We start from the raw sequence: 16,696 nt of genomic DNA on the forward strand, positions 1-16,696 counted from the left end.
ATAAAAGCACCGTAAGTTCAGACAATCTTCAGTACTTAGAGGATGTATAAAAGACAAAAAAACACCAAAAGTAGAAATATTTAATTTTGTTTCTTTAAATTTTGCATTGACCACAGTGTTGTCCAAGTACATCATATATATGAAAGTGATTTAAAGACTGTATTTTTCTATGCCAGGCCAGCAGTTGGCAGTATAGCACTTTAACGAATGGTCTGCAGACATACTGTACAGTCCTGTCGTCTGCTATAGTTACTTACAGTACAAACATTATAGACTAAACATAATATGAATGTTTAGAATGTTACAGTTTTCGCAAAACATGTTCTTGTGGCTTACATAAAAAGCTATAAACTTGCACGTTAAAATGCTGTTCTCATGTATATGAACAGCTAAAACACAAGCAGTTTTAAACTGTTTAGTGTAACGCCCCCTAAAAATCCATACATTCAACACCATCTCACGGCAATTAGTAACTTTTTGATTTAGTGGATAATTCATGAGTTCATACAATCTCATTCGTACAATTTAGTACGGTTTACTTATCCCCCAATGATGGTTGGGTTCAGGGGTGGGGTTTGGTGACACGCCTCCATTTAAAAATCATACATTTTCATACGACAAAACTCGTAGAAATTAGCCACTACACTGACAAAACGTAAAATAGTTACGTTTCCTGGTGAGATCAGGCTGACGCGTCTGACAAAACATCAAATTGTCATTTATTTTAAGAAAAAACATTCTAAGCAAACTATTAAAGCAAAGAAATATACACATCTATTTTAATATAAAACACTGGATCATAAAATCAAGTAGAATTTTTTTTCAGTGAATATTTTGGCCTCCTATTTCCTACCCCTAAACCCAACCATAACTGTAAATTATTCTCAAAAGCAGAGGAGAATAATAGTTGTATAACAATCATGTAGAAGTGCATACACCTAACCGTAAGCCTAAACGTAGCATAAACTGTAAATGTATCCTTTCATTCTGATTGGCTGATTGGAAAGTGTTCCAGAATCAACATAGATGTCAATCCAGGAACATGTCCTACTTGCACAGCGTGATGGTTTCACTCTTCCTCCAGCCATAGCAGTCAAAATAGTGCAATATTCCACTTAAATAACATGTCGACAGAACATTTCCTGGTAGTATACCTGTTCTTGCTGCTTGCAATAGCTCTAATGTGCTGTCATTGCAATGCTGGTAGAATGACACCTTTCAACTTGTTCACTGTCAATAAAATATGCTTATTTAATTGGCTTGGGTATAATTAAATTTGTTAAACTGAATTAAGTCTTACAGTTTTACTTTATTTAATAAAGTAATAAAAAATATTCCAAAGCATTTTGGATTTTGGTTTTCAGCTAAGTGCATCCAGACATTTCCAAGGTTTAGACCAGAGTTTTCATTTTGATACATCCCTAATTATTAGTGTTATATTCATGCAAAGCAGAGAAAGCTCAAGTGGTAAATAGGCTGTAGTGGTTGGATGTTGTTCATGAATGGCACCTTTAAGTTAAATAATTAAAATAACTCTTTCTTATTCTCAGAGGAAAAGTACACTGCAATCTATCCATACTCTGCACGTGATCAAGATGAAATCGATTTGGAGAGAGGCATGACTGTTGAGGTCATTCAGAAAAACTTGGAGGGCTGGTGGAAGATCAGGTAAAGGGGAATGAGTGAATGCGACTGTTTTCAGAAAAAAATCTTTAGCAGTTTCTTGGATGGAACGTTGTCACCTTACCCCCACAGGTACCAAGGGAAAGAGGGCTGGGCCCCGGCATCTTACTTGAAGAAGGCTGACATTCTCAGCCAGAAGATGGCAGCAGGTGCTCCAGTTCATGCCAGCACTAATGACCTAGACGTGGCTTGCAAACAACAGAACGCTAACAAGGAAAACAAGGAGAATCAACGTGACCGATTTTCACCGTTTTCAGACAGCAAGCGCAGTAAGCAACTTTTTGTTTCTAATGCCTAAATGTGTCAAGTGTTTAGGGTGCAGAAATACAACTTCCCCATATGCTCTAAGTATAATGTAGCCAGCAAGTCATTACTGCATAATAATCCCCTTAAGGGAGATCAAGCAACCAAAGCAAAGCCAGGGTAAAATTATTTTGTGTCCCTTGTTGACTCTTTCAAAAAGAACAGGCCAAATCGTGTCTCAATTTACACGATTGGATTGCTTCAGGAAGGGTATTTGGCATAAAACAATGCAAATAACTAGATGGATGATCCACTGTTATGACTTCTAATGGGAGCAACTGAATGTAAGAGAGAGAGACTTGCTTGAAAAGATTGTTTCTGTCTAAACTATGGCTTCTTCTCTTGCAGAAGTAGGGGCACGACAGAGGCCTCCACCACGCCGGGATCTTACAATAGTAAGGGTTATAATGCTTTTACAGTTGCATGTCATATGGTATTATATCACGCTCTGAAAGGCACTTCAGAGGGAAGACTATCAAGGCCACCATATTGAGGTGTTGTTTTAAACCATTGTGCTCAAAACTAGCCACTTCAAAGGGCTCTTAAAAATAAAGAATACAACTGATGGACAGTTCGGGCCCCCTTGATCCTTTACACTGGAATGTTGTTTGGTGTCAAACAGAGCCTTCCATTCAGGGGTCAACAAACTTGTTCTTGGAGGGCCGGTGTCCTGCAGAGTTACCCTAATCAAATACACCTGAACAAGCTAAACAAAGTCTTATTAGGTATACTTGAAGGTTCCAGGCTGGTGTGTTGAGACATGTTGGAGCTATTCTCTGAAGGGACACCGGCCCTCCAAGAAAGGGATTGGTGACCCCTGCTTTATAGGGTAAACCTGTAGAAAAGATTAAGGCATGGAACCTTGCAAATGAAACTTGCTGACACATTCACAAGAGAGAAAATCTGAACCTAGATGGTTTGGGATTTTGACATGCTAACCCTTGTTCAATCTCTACTTGCAGCCACGAGGAGTAAACCTACCTAAACCTCCAGTGCCCCCACAAGTAGAGGAGGAGTATTACACCATAGCTGACTTCCAGACAACCATCCCAGATGGAATTAGCTTCCAGGCAGGACTGAAAGTGGAAGTGAGTGTAACAACCTACAGATCTCAAATTAACACTTATGATTATTTCACATACATATCTACATTTGTCTTGTATCTTATATTACCAGGTGATCGAGAAGAACTCCAGTGGCTGGTGGTATATTCAGATAGAAGATAAAGAAGGCTGGGCTCCAGTCACATTCATTGATAAATACAAGAAGACTAGCAGTGCCTCTAGACCTAACTTCTTGGCCCCACTTCCTGGTGAGATGGAACAGTTGAAGCTTGAAGATACCTCAAGTAATAGTACCAACTCTGAACATACTTGGTCCAAACCCCTGCCTGATGAACCTTCATCCAACTCTGATCTTTCCACCCGTTCCAAACTGAGAGAATGGAAGCCCAATGCAGCCAAAAGCAGCTCCCATTTTTCTGGACCCTTACCCCCACCTCCATCCTCACCCACAGCTGAAGAGAAGCCAGCTTTACCACCAAGGAGAGAATCCATCAACAAAAGCCTTGAATTGGAGGACAAACCCAAAGCAGAGCTTTCTAAACCTCTCCCACCCAAACCACCAGTCCCAGGGGTCATCGCTCCATTGGTGACTCCAAAAGCAGCTCCTCTGAAACCAGACAAACCCCCAGAAATGAAGAAGGATGATAAGAACAAGCAGCTCTTCCTCCGCAATGAGATGGGCTTGGAGTGTGGCCACAACATCTCAGTCAAGGAGGTGAAAAAGTTTAACCTAAAGCATGTGGCCAAACAGCCTCCCACCAAACCCAAACCGGATTTACAAGAAGACAAGCCTGAATCCCCCAACCCTGCCCCTTTCCTGAAGCCCAAACCGGTGATCAGGCCAAAGCCTGCTCCTGCTGCCAAACCAGAGCCAGTAGCTAAGAATGAACTGGACATCACAAACCTTCGGAGTAAACTTCGTCCATCTAAACCTCCAGAGCTGAACTCAAGTGATGCCAACCAACAGAACGATACGTCATCCAGCAGCCCACCAAACAACAGCAGAACAAATGAAGAGCCAAAATGCCCCCCAAAGCAACAAAACGGCCATGGCCCATCCGAAACAACCAAACCACCAAAGGAGCCTCCGCAGAGGCCTTCTGTGGCACCTAGGAGACCTCCACCACCAAAGAAGAGTTCAGAACCTGCCAGTCCCACAGACACCAGAGCACCGCAGAAAGACTTGCCGGAAGCCAAACCAGCCCCCCCTCCACAGAGCAGACCCCCGCCACCCAAAACGAAAGCCTTCCCTCTGCCTGCCCCCAAAGACAAGGAGAAGGAGGAACCAAAGCCTAAAGTACCTGTCCCACCAAAGCCCCTTGTTAAACCAGACAAACCAGGGCCCCCGAGAGACAAACTCCCACCCCTGATAAAGGAGCCATCCAAAGAGGAGCTGTTCTTAGCCGTGGCGGACTTTGAAGGAGACGAGCAGACCCCTGGGTTTAAAGAGGGCGCCGTTTTTGAGGTTATGGAAAGAAATACTAGCGGATGGTGGTTCTGTAAAAATGTGAGCGACGGGCCAGTGATGGAGGGCTGGATCCCTTCTAATTACCTGACCAAGAAACCATAGGTACATGACACGGCTGCCTAGAGGAGACTTATTTAATTAACATCCTTTATTTATGGGTACTTATTTGAAAGGCATTCCATCCTTTGCAAGTCCATATTGATTATTAGTTTGCTTGCTTTCGTAACTCTTCCCTTTTTGGGAAAACCGCGTGTGCTTTCGTACGTTAGCACTGAACATCACGTTACTTGCCCATTCTTATGTTAATCAATCCTTATATGTATCGCTAGAGGTTTTAAGTGGCTAGCAATATATAGATGCCTTTTTTGCAGCCTCCATAATATTGTGCCTCAGTATAATATGCAAAGCGTCCTGTGTTCTTTTTTGCGTAGTATATGCAAACAAGTCTGAGCAGTGTATATCAGCAGATCGAGTCTAGATTCGATTCTATATTACAGATCCCTTACTAGTAGTAAGTTTGTCGCAACATCTTTTAGTTTCAGCAAAGTATAAATGGTGATCAAATTTGGTCCGCTTTCAGGTTCTGTTTACCAAACTCTTCTAATCGTGACGCTTATTTATCTATGTTAATTTTAAACGAATAGGATCGTTTTTGGTTTTATTCTGCACTTTTAATCAGGGCTTAATTTGTGACGGAACACGCCAGATCCGGATCTGACATCTCTAAAATCTGATCTTTACCGATCCCCCTCCACAACCGCCCTCCTCCCCTGTCTGCTGTTGAGTTTCTCTTTCTTCCGTGACTCCACAACCTTCTTCACTTTCGCCCGCAACCCCCCTCCCCTCTCTTCACTTTCGTCCGCGACACCCCTCCCCCATTGTCTTCGCTTTCACTTTCATGTGCAACACCTCTATATCCTTGGGTAACATGTCGGATCTGTTACCCCAATCTGTTTCTGGGAACTCGCAATTCACAAATTAAGCACTGCTTTTAATAGACCGCGTAAAAACTCTGCACTGTGGAACTGATAGTAAAGGGAATGTGCGGGAGGAGAAAGAGATGCATAAACACACAGCCTGATGGTTTACACGAACAGTGAAACCTATTTCTAGTCATATTTAATTTGAGTTCTGGTTTTCTTGAATGTCGTTGACTTACAAAAACAAAAGTCCTAATTGCCCACGGTAGTGAATAACGGAATACCTCAGAGCAGAAATATTATGGTCATTATTTTTCGTCAGTATTGCCCAAAGTATTTTCATACCATTGACAAAGGTGCTTGGATATTTTACAATCATCGTCAAATGTTTTAACACTCATGCTTGACTGGTTTCAAGCATACATTTGATAAACGTGTTTATTGTTAACACTACATTTGAAAATGTGGTTATGTTACTAAACTATTTTGTTGTGTGTGAATTTTTAATTCCATTCATTTGTTTATAAGAAAAAATGACAGTGTTAAACAGGTTCCCAGTCTGACTTGACAATACTGGGAGCACCAAAATCACGTTCACTTTGCTCTGTAGTTTTCAGCTCCTAGTTGCTCTAAATATGCATCTATGAAATAACTCGAATTTTCTTTTTAAGATGTGCAAGTGCCTGGGTTAGGAAAGAAGAACAGAAGGTGTCTTTATAGTTCGATGTTTGCAGGACAAGAATACTATGAAGGAGAACTGAGAGTAAGGGGAGGTACGCTGTAAGTATGAAACAGAACTAATGCAAAACACTTGACTAGTTAAAATGGAATTAAGGCCAAGGTGACATGGGTAACCTGTTTTTTATTGTGATATTTTGTCCGTAGAATTTCATTGACGTTTTCTTCTTTTTTTTACTTGATGTAAATCAAATAAACGTTTTCAATATTAAAATGTTTATTATTCATTATTATATGGAGTTACATTAAAGCCTGGGTTATACTTCTGCGTCGAGTGATCGACGTGAACTACGGCGCATGCCTTGCGTGATGCCATGCATTTATACTTCTGTGCGCTGTTTGTGTTGCTCTGCAATAACACTCCCGAAATGCTACTGTAGCTGGCAGTGGGTTTTTATGTTCCTGTGTCAAGTTTCTTCAAGGGTGTTTTGTTTTTTCTGTACGCTACTTTAGGGTGCTTTCACACCTAGACTTTTGTTTCGGAACCTGTCTTATTTGTGTAGTTAGTCTGACATATGTGAATACAGCAAACGTGCTCGGATCTGCGCCAAAACAATCAATTCGATTGTAGTGAGAAAGCGATACGATCCGATCCCGGCTATATCACAGTGTCTTATGGATATGTAATAGGCATACGGTTATATGAAGAGAGAATTATGAGTTGGGCAGGAGGTCATTCCAGACATCCCAAGTCTCCCAGCAGTTCCGGAGACTCCCGCAAATGCACAGAGACTCCCGGATCCCCGCAAACGAGTGATAATCTCCCGGAAATCACGCGTCTTCCACCCGGTCCTCAAATACGTCATGCACCCCTCTCTCCCCTCCCACTGCATCCCTCCTCGCTCTTCAGACACGTCGCGCACACCCTGTCAAACACCAAACCACCGCCCCGTTTAGAAACTTTGCCATGCGAAAGCGAATCGCACCAAGAACAACGAGCAACAATGTAACCATTATAATCCCTGTTTTGGAACAAATCAATCGATTCACAGGCGTGAAAGCATCCTTAATGCACAAGTGGCTCAAACTCGCTCATTGTGAGGTGTCAACTGGCGGACGTGCAACAACTTTAATCATAAGGTAAACACAAAACAACAGTTTCAAGAGCTCCTTCATGGGACTTGACACTTGTAACTTTCAACATGGTGAATAAAGCTCCGCCTACTAGTACAGGAGCCAATCGTTGATCGTGTATGGCTAATAAATCCCCGCCTACTAGTACAGGAGCCAATTATTGATCGTATATGGTAAATAAATCCCCGCCTACTAGTTCAGGAGACAACCATTGATCATATATGGTGAATGAAGCCCCGCCTACTAGTACAGGAGCCAATCATTGATTGTATATGGCGAATAAATCCCCGGCTACTAGTACAGGAGCCAATCATTGATCGTATATGGTAAAAAAAAAAAAAACGCCTACTAGTTCAGGAGACAACCATTGATCATATATGGTGAATGAAGCCCCGCCTACTAGTACAGGAGCCAATCATTGATCGTATATGGCGAATAAATCCCCAGCTACTAGTACAGGAGCCAATCATTGATCGTATATGGCGAATAAATCCCCGCCTACTAGTACAGGAGACAACCATTGATCGTATATGGTGAATAAAGCCCACCTACTAGTACAGGAGCCAATCATTGATCGTATATGGCGAATAAATCCCCGCCTACTAGTACAGGAGACAACCATTGATCGTATATGGCGAATAAATCCCCGCCTACTAGTACAGGAGCCAATCATTGATCGTATATGGCGAATAAATCCCCGCCTACTATTACAGGAGCGACATCCATCCAGTGGCCAACAATACATCTCAATAAAACCTTATTTTGTAAATAAACAAAAGCTTTTTTTTATTGCAAAAAGATAGAATTTACAACAGCAAAATCCCCTAATTAAATTCCCTAATCAGGGAAAGACAACAAAAATCAATTATATGATTCCCCAAGATAATACTGGTGGGCCATTAAGAACGCTTTAATTCAGACTAAAATTTCATTCTTGCTGGTCTTAAATCTGACTTGATGAAACTATGAGCGTATGAATAGTCTCTTTCACTGAAGCTGTATTGGTTTATTCAAATATGCAGCAAAACATTTAGCATTTAAAAGTCTTTAACGTTTTAATAAATGTTGATTCAGTTCATTGCTGTAGTTTAAAACTGATTTTCAGCGGTCATCAGTGTCGCATTATTCTTTTATAAACTCATTTTCCACCATTTGTAGTGTGGAAGAGATAAATGCTGGCTATATGTCCAGCAGAGGGCAGCAGAAGAGCTCTAATGTCCAATACAAGTTACTGTAGAAAACTTCCCCTCACTTTCTTCATAAAGTACGGTCTGATAATTGAGACTATATCGAATTTTTAATAACGCTTATGGAAAATGTCAGTGTTTAAGACAATAGATAGATAGATAATAATAATAATAAATAACGTGTAGACTGTCTTATTTTGCTCAGAGATGTTTGAGGAGAGTTTCAAACACGTTCGTTAAGCGGAGGAAATATGGCCGCCAACAGATTCTCTTCACTGAAATTGCGGGAAAATGCAAAACAACAACATGATTACATTAAAGGTAAGTACGTTTCCCTTACCCTTCATTCAATAATTAAGACCACGGTGTCTGTATGTATACAACTATAAGCGTTTCCAGTTTCTGTTTACTCCAAGAAATAAAAAGAAAGTCACTATCAGGTCACTAATAACATGAGTTTCAGAACTCCTCTCATGAAAAAAACACTATTGTAATTTATAGTAAATACTATGCTGCGAACCATACTATACTAACGTGTGGCCTATTATCCAATATTTAGCATTTACAACACTTTTTGCATCAGACTCAGCTCATAAAATATGGACTGAAACCAATAAATACTGAGTATACTTGAGCTTTTACTTCAGTAGACTGTGGTGTATTGTAGTATTATATACCTTACAGTTGTAGAAAACTACAGTATTGGTTAATTAGTTTGTATTACTATTATTTTTGTATATCATCACAGCAACTATAATTGTCCTCAGACTATCCAAGTAGTAATTTTTAGTAAACACCATACTGTAGGCTTCATGTGGGTCCACATACTCACCGGCCACTTTATTAGGTACACGTCCAATTGCTCGTTAACGCAAATTTCTAATCAGCAACTCAATGCATTTGGGCATGTAGACCTGGTCAAGACGATCTGCTGCAGTTTAAACTGAGCATCAGAGTGGGGAAGGAAGCTGATTTAAGTGACTTTGAACGTGGCATGGTTGTTGATGCCAGACGGGCTGCTCTGAGTATTTTCAGAAACTGCTGATCTACTGGGATTTTCACGCACAACCATTTCTAGGGATTACAGAGAATTGTATGAAAAAGAAAAAATATCCAATCTAATCTATCCGCTCTATTAGATATCAATCCAATAGAGCGCCTTTGGGATGTGGTGGAAACAGAGATTGGCATCATGGATGTGCAGCCGACAAATCTGCAACAACTGCTTGATGCTATCTGGTCAATATGGAGCAAAATCTCTGAGGAATATTTCTAATATCTTGTTAAATCTATGCCACGAATAATTAAAGCAGTTCTGAAGGCAAAAGGTGGTCCAACCCAGTACTAGTAAGGTGTACCTAATAAAGTGGCCAGTGAGTGTATAGGAGCCTCTTTACAAAATAGCATTAATAATATAAAAAGAAAACAAGGTCAAAATCTCATCAAATGTTGAACTGTTGATGGCACTACAAGGTTTGAAAAAAAAAAAAAAAAAATATATATATATATATATATATATATATATATATATATATATATATATATATATATATATATATTCTATATACTATATATATATTCTATATACTATATATAGAATATATATAGTATATTCTATATATAGAATATATATATGTATATATATATACTATATATAGAATATATATATACTATATATACTATATATATATATATATATATATATATATATATATATATATATATATATATATATATATACATACATACATACATACATACATACATACATATACATACATATATATATATATACACCAGACTTTCCTCTTTTGGATGGACACACACACACACACAATCACACACAAAAAAAACAAGTGCTCAGTGCAAATAAAAAAGACCCAAGAGCTAAGCATGAATAGTATACATCTTATTTATTATATATACTCTTGTAGAACAACAGTTTCATTCGTCTAAACACTCATCCACACTGAACCTCTGCTCACACACAGTTACAGACTCAGAAAAGGAATGATCAACGACATAAAAATAAGAACAATAAAGTAAATAAAATGCCCGTACCTCATTATCAGACTCTCTCGCAAATATAAATCCTTCAAAAAGCTAAAACGTAGAAGTTGCTGTAAAATACCGTGTATAAAATCAATCTGAACACAACTTATTGCACTTGAGTTAGGTGACAGTGCTTTAAACAGCGACATAATCAATCATCAACAATAAAACGTCTGCTCGGCGTACACACAATTTCCAGACGTTTCTAACTTGGCCCTGCGGGTACTGTTGATACCAGCGTGGTCTGATTTATTTTTCTCATCCAGTGTGACGTGTTTACAGTAAATGTGCCACTGACACAGACTTTACCTCACATTTTGGTGAAGATTTCAGAGTAATTAAACGCTGCCTAAAACATTGAAGGACAAAGATCCAACAAACAAATAAAATAACTTACGTACCAAACAACACTTGCGCAGTTCACGGTAGAAAATGAAAACGTCGACAGTAAAAAAAACAAAATAAGACATTTGTACAAAGCTGAACGCTGATTTTAAAAGAAAAGTGATAAAGCTGCAACTTCATACCGAATATATTAAATGATCATAGAAAAAATAAAAATGTATAAGAACATGCGAGGTTTGTACAACATATTTGGCATTGTCGTTTTTAAACTTAAGCATTTTATAATGTTTTAAAATAAAAAAAAATAAAAGCGAGTCTGTGATTAAACTAGCTGTTCCGATGCCCTCATTTATAACCAGTACAAACTCCCACCCAAATGAAAGCACTAGTAATGAACTCACTAATCAATGGTTGATGATTGTGTGTAAAGAGACGAGTGAGGAGTCAGTTTGGTTCTTACAATGGTTCTTTGGCTTTGCTGCAGTTTTTCCTTTTCTTTAAGCTGCATTCACAGACTACTGAGCTGATTATTGTGCATATACGGAGAGTAAATGTCAGATTTCCCCTCCAGAATTTCTTTTTTTTTATCATAAAAAGCTAAAACACTTGGTGTGAAGCTGGCTGTGAGTGTGTGTGTGTGTGTGTGTGTGTGCGGCTGAACTCATGTGGTGGAGGAGTCCATGTACGGCAGGAACTTGGTGAGTTTGTTTGTAGAGCCGACGTTCTTATAGTCAGATTCATCCGTCATCTTGAAGAAAAGCTCCTGCTCTTTTTTCCTCAGGGTCAGTTCGTCTTCCAGAACCTGAGAAAGGAAACCACCGTACGTCACACACACTTCAACATTTCGCTAAATCACTCTAAATTGACAAAACAATAAAACATGTTCAATCAAATATTTTGTACTTACTGTAATAATTAATTATTTAATAATTAGACATTTGGATACTTGATTAATCTGATACAAATTATACAGTTCATAAATATTGGGACGTTTTATTCTAACATTTTAGGCTCTAAACAACAACACAATGGATTTGACTGTCAGCTTTCATTTGAGGGTATTTACATCCAAATCAGGTGAACGCTGTAGGAATTACAACAGCTTGCATATGTGCCTCCCACTTGTTAAGGGACCAAAGATTATTGGACAGAATAAAAATCATAAATCAAACTTTCACTTTTTTAGAGTGATCGTTTGGGAGCCGCGCGGGAAGTGAACAGCTCTTAGCTGTGAAAACGAAACCGAAAGCATGCATAGTGTAGCTGAATGATTCCAGCCCAAACAGTTTTCAAAACCAGCCGAATCGCAAAAATACCCACCCAGTCTTATGTATTCACGAAAATCACGTCAGTGAAAATGATTGTCAGAATATATCTCAAACACAACAATACAACCTCAGAATTATCATCAGAATTGATGACCAGGACAAACCTAAAGTCTGTTAAAGTCCACCATTCCAAGTCTATACAAAATTTAGCATTTTAACCAACAGTACAGCTACCACAGCCTTACCCACATGTTTGAGAATAACAATAATAATAGCCCACTCATATCAACCTTTATTTTACATCTACAGAATCGTGAGAAAATCCTGACCTTTATTTTTATTTAAACCAGAATTGTGAAGCTCTAGTTTATGGTACAAATTATATATCAATTTAAATATCTATGTAACAAAATTGGTTTGTATAATTTTGTTTCTATGTAGGTGTGTGTATCGCCATGTACATTACAAATGTATATAACACACACATATATATTATATCATGCGATTATGCGATTCTTTTCCCAGCACTAGTTTTTTACATTAGCAAATTTAATTATAAAAAATATATATATATATATATATATATATATATATATATATATATATATATATATATATATATATATATATATATATATATATATATATATATTAGTAGTGTGTCCATGGCAACAATAATAAAACAAGGCCAGAACAATGATGTTATGGAATACATAATTACTGAAAAAAAATGACATAACGGCAGATGTTAGCCTAGTTTTGTACACTCAAATGCTCACAGGGATAGGTGTGCTTGTTTTTACAAACACTTGTAATTCCCTTAAACTGTCCTTAAGTTTATCATTAATTATTTTAGGTTTGTGTGCTATTTGTAAGGAATTAGATGCAAGCACAGTATATAGCGCCATCTGCTGTTACAAAATTAGCATCGATTTGACGGAACTCACTTTAGTAAGACTATAACTACACACTATGAATCATTTTTTAAGCATTAGCAAATAGTTAATTCATTATTTGCTAAGCATTACCTCTACATTAATAGACATTTTTAAATACAGATACAAATGCTGCATTATTGACGCATTTGCATAATGTGCTTAATGATTGTGTTTATACTTTAATAATACATTTTTTCATTAATAAATTAAGCATTGCATTACATACAAACTAGTGATCATCGAGAATGCACAAGTAAATGATTAATAAAGTATTCAAACTATTAACATTTATATATCTTATTATTAAACTACTTTAGTATGTTTATGAGTGCTTTATTAACTCAACTTTATGCAGTTTTGTGGCCTAATCTTAAGTGTGGGCTGTTTATGCTTTGTAAATCCCTTATGGATGATGAATAAAGTGTTACCCTCACTTTTTTCCATTAGGATTTTTAATGGACGATTAAAAACCCAGACATGCCATGAGTCACATCTGCATTACTTTGGGGGGTTTATAAAAAAACAAAAAGGTAAGCAAGTAATAGTGCAGTGCAGACCTTCTTCCTGGGTTTGAGATGTTCCCTCCACTCCTTCAGCTGCTGGTTGTGCTGCTCGTCCAGTGACTTCAGACGCTGCGTTTCGTTTTCGATCAGTAAGTGGCACTTCTCATTCTGCAGGACACAAACACACACATCGGTCAGACCTGCAATGAGCTCTGGAAACATCAAATCTGCTGCACAACTCATTCAAGAACATTCTGCACTTTCATTAATGGATGAGTAACATATCTCTTGAACAAATATTCAGTGGGACCGTTGCAGAGAGCCAGCTGCCAGCGCTAACATAATACTGATCAAATATGCACTATTTGTCAGGTTTACTGTACGAGACGTAAAGTTCTCATTTTTAACTTAAGAAGTTTTCAGTTTGTTTATTGTTTTTGATAATCGAGTACAATTGTTGAAATAACACCATAACAAAATTTCATATCAAGGTAAACTTAAGCACTTTGTAGGACCCATTTGTGTTTTAAGTACTTTCCAGGCCTTGAATCCATATGTCTGAAACTGAAGTACTTTAGGGAAGCATGGCAACCATCATAGTCTCGTACCAGCCCATGCACATAAGAGTTTATTTCCGAAACAATGCTGTATGTGCATGAACCAACATCAAACATTAGCCCCTTTCACACATACAGACCTTTCCGGAAAATTACTAGCAATTTTCTGGAAAGGTTGTATGTGTGAACAGGTCCTTTTTGAAAATACCGGTAAATTCATTCTGGCTATTTTCCGGAAAGTGAAGTTGTAACATTACCGGCAATTTGCCGGAATGCTGCGCTGTGTGAATGCAGAAGGAAGATTGCCGGAAAGAGCGCGTGCACGTCTAGAACGTGCTGATGTGAGACGTCTGCTTTAGCCAATCAGAACAGTCAGACGCATTCACGTCCGCGCGATTGATGAGAATAAAAGCCTTTGAATATTTTTCCAGATGCATTTAGCTGCTAGATGTTAGTCAGATCACGTTTATATGTTCTTCTTAATGCCAACTGTGTAAATAATCATTGATATGATGCTTATGATAAGCAGCTGTTTGTTTACCTTCAAGCTTTACGTGTGCCTGTGAAACAGCCTCTGAGCGCCAGCACACGCACATATTATGAACATCTCGACATGCGAAAGTGATCCTCCATATGTTTTCATCGAAGTTGTTCACAATATTGATCATCCACAGAGTTTGTAATTTAGTCAAATGTTTACAAATACAAGCGCAGCCGTTAAAGGCTCATTTGTGGTGAATGATGTCAGAATTTACCGGTATTTTGCAATGGATGTGTGAACGGTCTTTTCTGGAAAAATTCCGTATCGTCCTCGCCTGTGTGAACAGCACTTTTTTGAATATACCGGTAAAGTCGTTCCGGAAATTTTCCAGATATTTACCGGTATCACTGTGTGAAAGGGGCTAATGCTTGGTGTGTCCCGGCCTTTACAGTTATAACCATCCCATTTGAGCGCAGCAATAATGCTGAAGTGGCTCTGACTGAAAATGAACTGACACCCTGCTGTAAACAGAATCTGACCTGGAGCTGCTGCAGTTCTCTGGTGTTTCCATCACACTGGCTGAGCATCTCCCGCATCTGGTTCTCATGTTTCTGCTGCTGGTGCAGGCGTTCGGCTTTCTGCCTCTTCTCCTCCATTCTGGAGAACTGAACAGGACAGAGAAGGGAAGTTAGAGAGCTGGAGTCACAAATATTTCCCCAATGATGTTTAACAGAGCCAGGAAATGTTCACAGTATGTCTGATAATATTTTTTCTTCTGGAGAAAGTCTTATTTGTTTTATTTCAGCTAAAATAAAAGCAGTTTTTAATTTTTAAGAAAACATTTTAAGGTAAATATTGTTAGCTCTCTTAAGCAATCTTTGTTTTCAAGCGCCTAGTTAAGCCTTTAAATGTCACTTTAAGCTGAGCACTAGTATCCTGAACAATAGTCTAATATTATTTACTGTCATCTTCGCAAAGATAAAATATATCAGTTATTAGAGATGAGGTATTAAAATTATTATGATTAGAAATGTGTTGAAAAAAATCTTCTCTACATTAAACAGAAATTGGGGGAAAATAATACAGGTGGGCTAATAAATCAGACTTAAACGTTTGACAGGAGATCAGCTTTACCTGCTTGACCTTTTCACGGTCTTCCGCTGCGCTGCCGCTGGAGTTGATTTTGAGGCTCTTTTTGAACATGATCATACGCGTTTTTGCTTCGTTGCGCTGGATTTTAGGCAGTCTGTTCCTCTCCTGTTGCTGTCGGGCCTTGAGAAGTTCGACCATTCGCAGGTTGTAGTGCAGCATCTGCTCCTGTTCCTGCAAACACCACATACGGGCCAGAGATTGATCAAGGTCAGATCATAAACATATAGGAACACCTTTTCTAATGAAAGGAGGATAGTCTACACATAAAACACAGTCTGTAAACCAGGCACAGCGAACACCTGAAGTCTGCATAAATTATGTTTTTAAAAAAATAAAGAAAATAGAAAGAAAAAAAGCTATAATTTTCCTGACATTAAGAAATGCTTTTTCATTTTTTTAATATCAATAAGATTTTTACCTATTATTTATTAAGGTAAAGATGAATAACAGATGACTAACTCAAATCTTACAGAAATATGCTAAGAAATGTAACTAAATTTGTAAATTTAATTTGTAAAGTTTATTAACTTGGCTCTAATTCTCCATTTTGTTTGTTTTCATTTTAATTCAGTTTTTTTTTTTTTTTTTTTTTGTTATGCACAAGTTTTATTGGTTGACCCTTGAGATAAAATTCAATTTCATAATTAATATATTTAGTTTTTAGCCATGTGTAGGTGTTTGAATTTGTTACATTTTTTAATTCATTATCAGTAATGTTAGTCTAAACTTGCATTCATTTTTGTTTACTGTCATTTTTCCTTGCATATTAATATTTCATTTATATCTTGAATATTTTACAATTTAAACAATATTATTTCATTATTATTACTATAAAAAAGCATTTATCAATTGTAGAAAAAAAACTAATTTTCATTTAAGCAGAGAATAACTAGACTCCTACCTAAATATGTTTACTAATCGAACAACTTGTGTAAATTAAATACTTTATTTCTCAGTTTGTTT

The 16,696-nt window shown here is 37.8% G+C and overlaps 2 protein-coding genes across 12 annotated transcripts in view; one reads left to right on the forward strand and one right to left on the reverse strand.

Annotated features, from left to right (window-relative positions):
- sh3pxd2b (SH3 and PX domains 2B) overlaps positions 1-6,390 on the forward strand; it is an 897,647-nt gene extending 891,257 nt beyond the window's left edge. For 4 of the 11 annotated variants that reach the window (XM_005170288.5, XM_003200907.6, XM_073935495.1 and 1 more), the window contains 5 exons: positions 1,551-1,668; positions 1,756-1,952; positions 2,335-2,381; positions 2,949-3,074; positions 3,163-6,390. In XM_005170288.5, the coding sequence (XP_005170345.2) occupies positions 1,551-1,668; positions 1,756-1,952; positions 2,335-2,381; positions 2,949-3,074; positions 3,163-4,620 (1,946 nt within the window). In that variant the 3' untranslated portion in view covers positions 4,621-6,390. Of the gene's footprint in view, positions 1-826; positions 1,669-1,755; positions 1,953-2,334; positions 2,382-2,948; positions 3,075-3,162 lie in introns of all 11 variants that reach the window. The other 7 variants (XM_073935491.1, XM_073935493.1, XM_021469251.3 and 4 more) reach the window with 5 other exon arrangements.
- Positions 6,391-10,333: 3,943 nt separating this feature from the next.
- Positions 10,334-16,696, reverse strand: part of stk10 (serine/threonine kinase 10) — an 83,329-nt gene continuing 76,966 nt past the window's right edge. Inside the window, 4 exon segments of the mRNA NM_201133.2 lie at positions 10,334-11,636; positions 13,598-13,711; positions 15,121-15,246; positions 15,716-15,904. Coding sequence (NP_957427.2) covers positions 11,496-11,636; positions 13,598-13,711; positions 15,121-15,246; positions 15,716-15,904 — 570 coding nt within the window. The 3' untranslated portion in view covers positions 10,334-11,495.

This window comes from Danio rerio, chromosome 21 (genome assembly GCF_049306965.1).
Source record: "Danio rerio strain Tuebingen ecotype United States chromosome 21, GRCz12tu, whole genome shotgun sequence".
Lineage (NCBI taxonomy): Eukaryota > Metazoa > Chordata > Actinopteri > Cypriniformes > Danionidae > Danio > Danio rerio.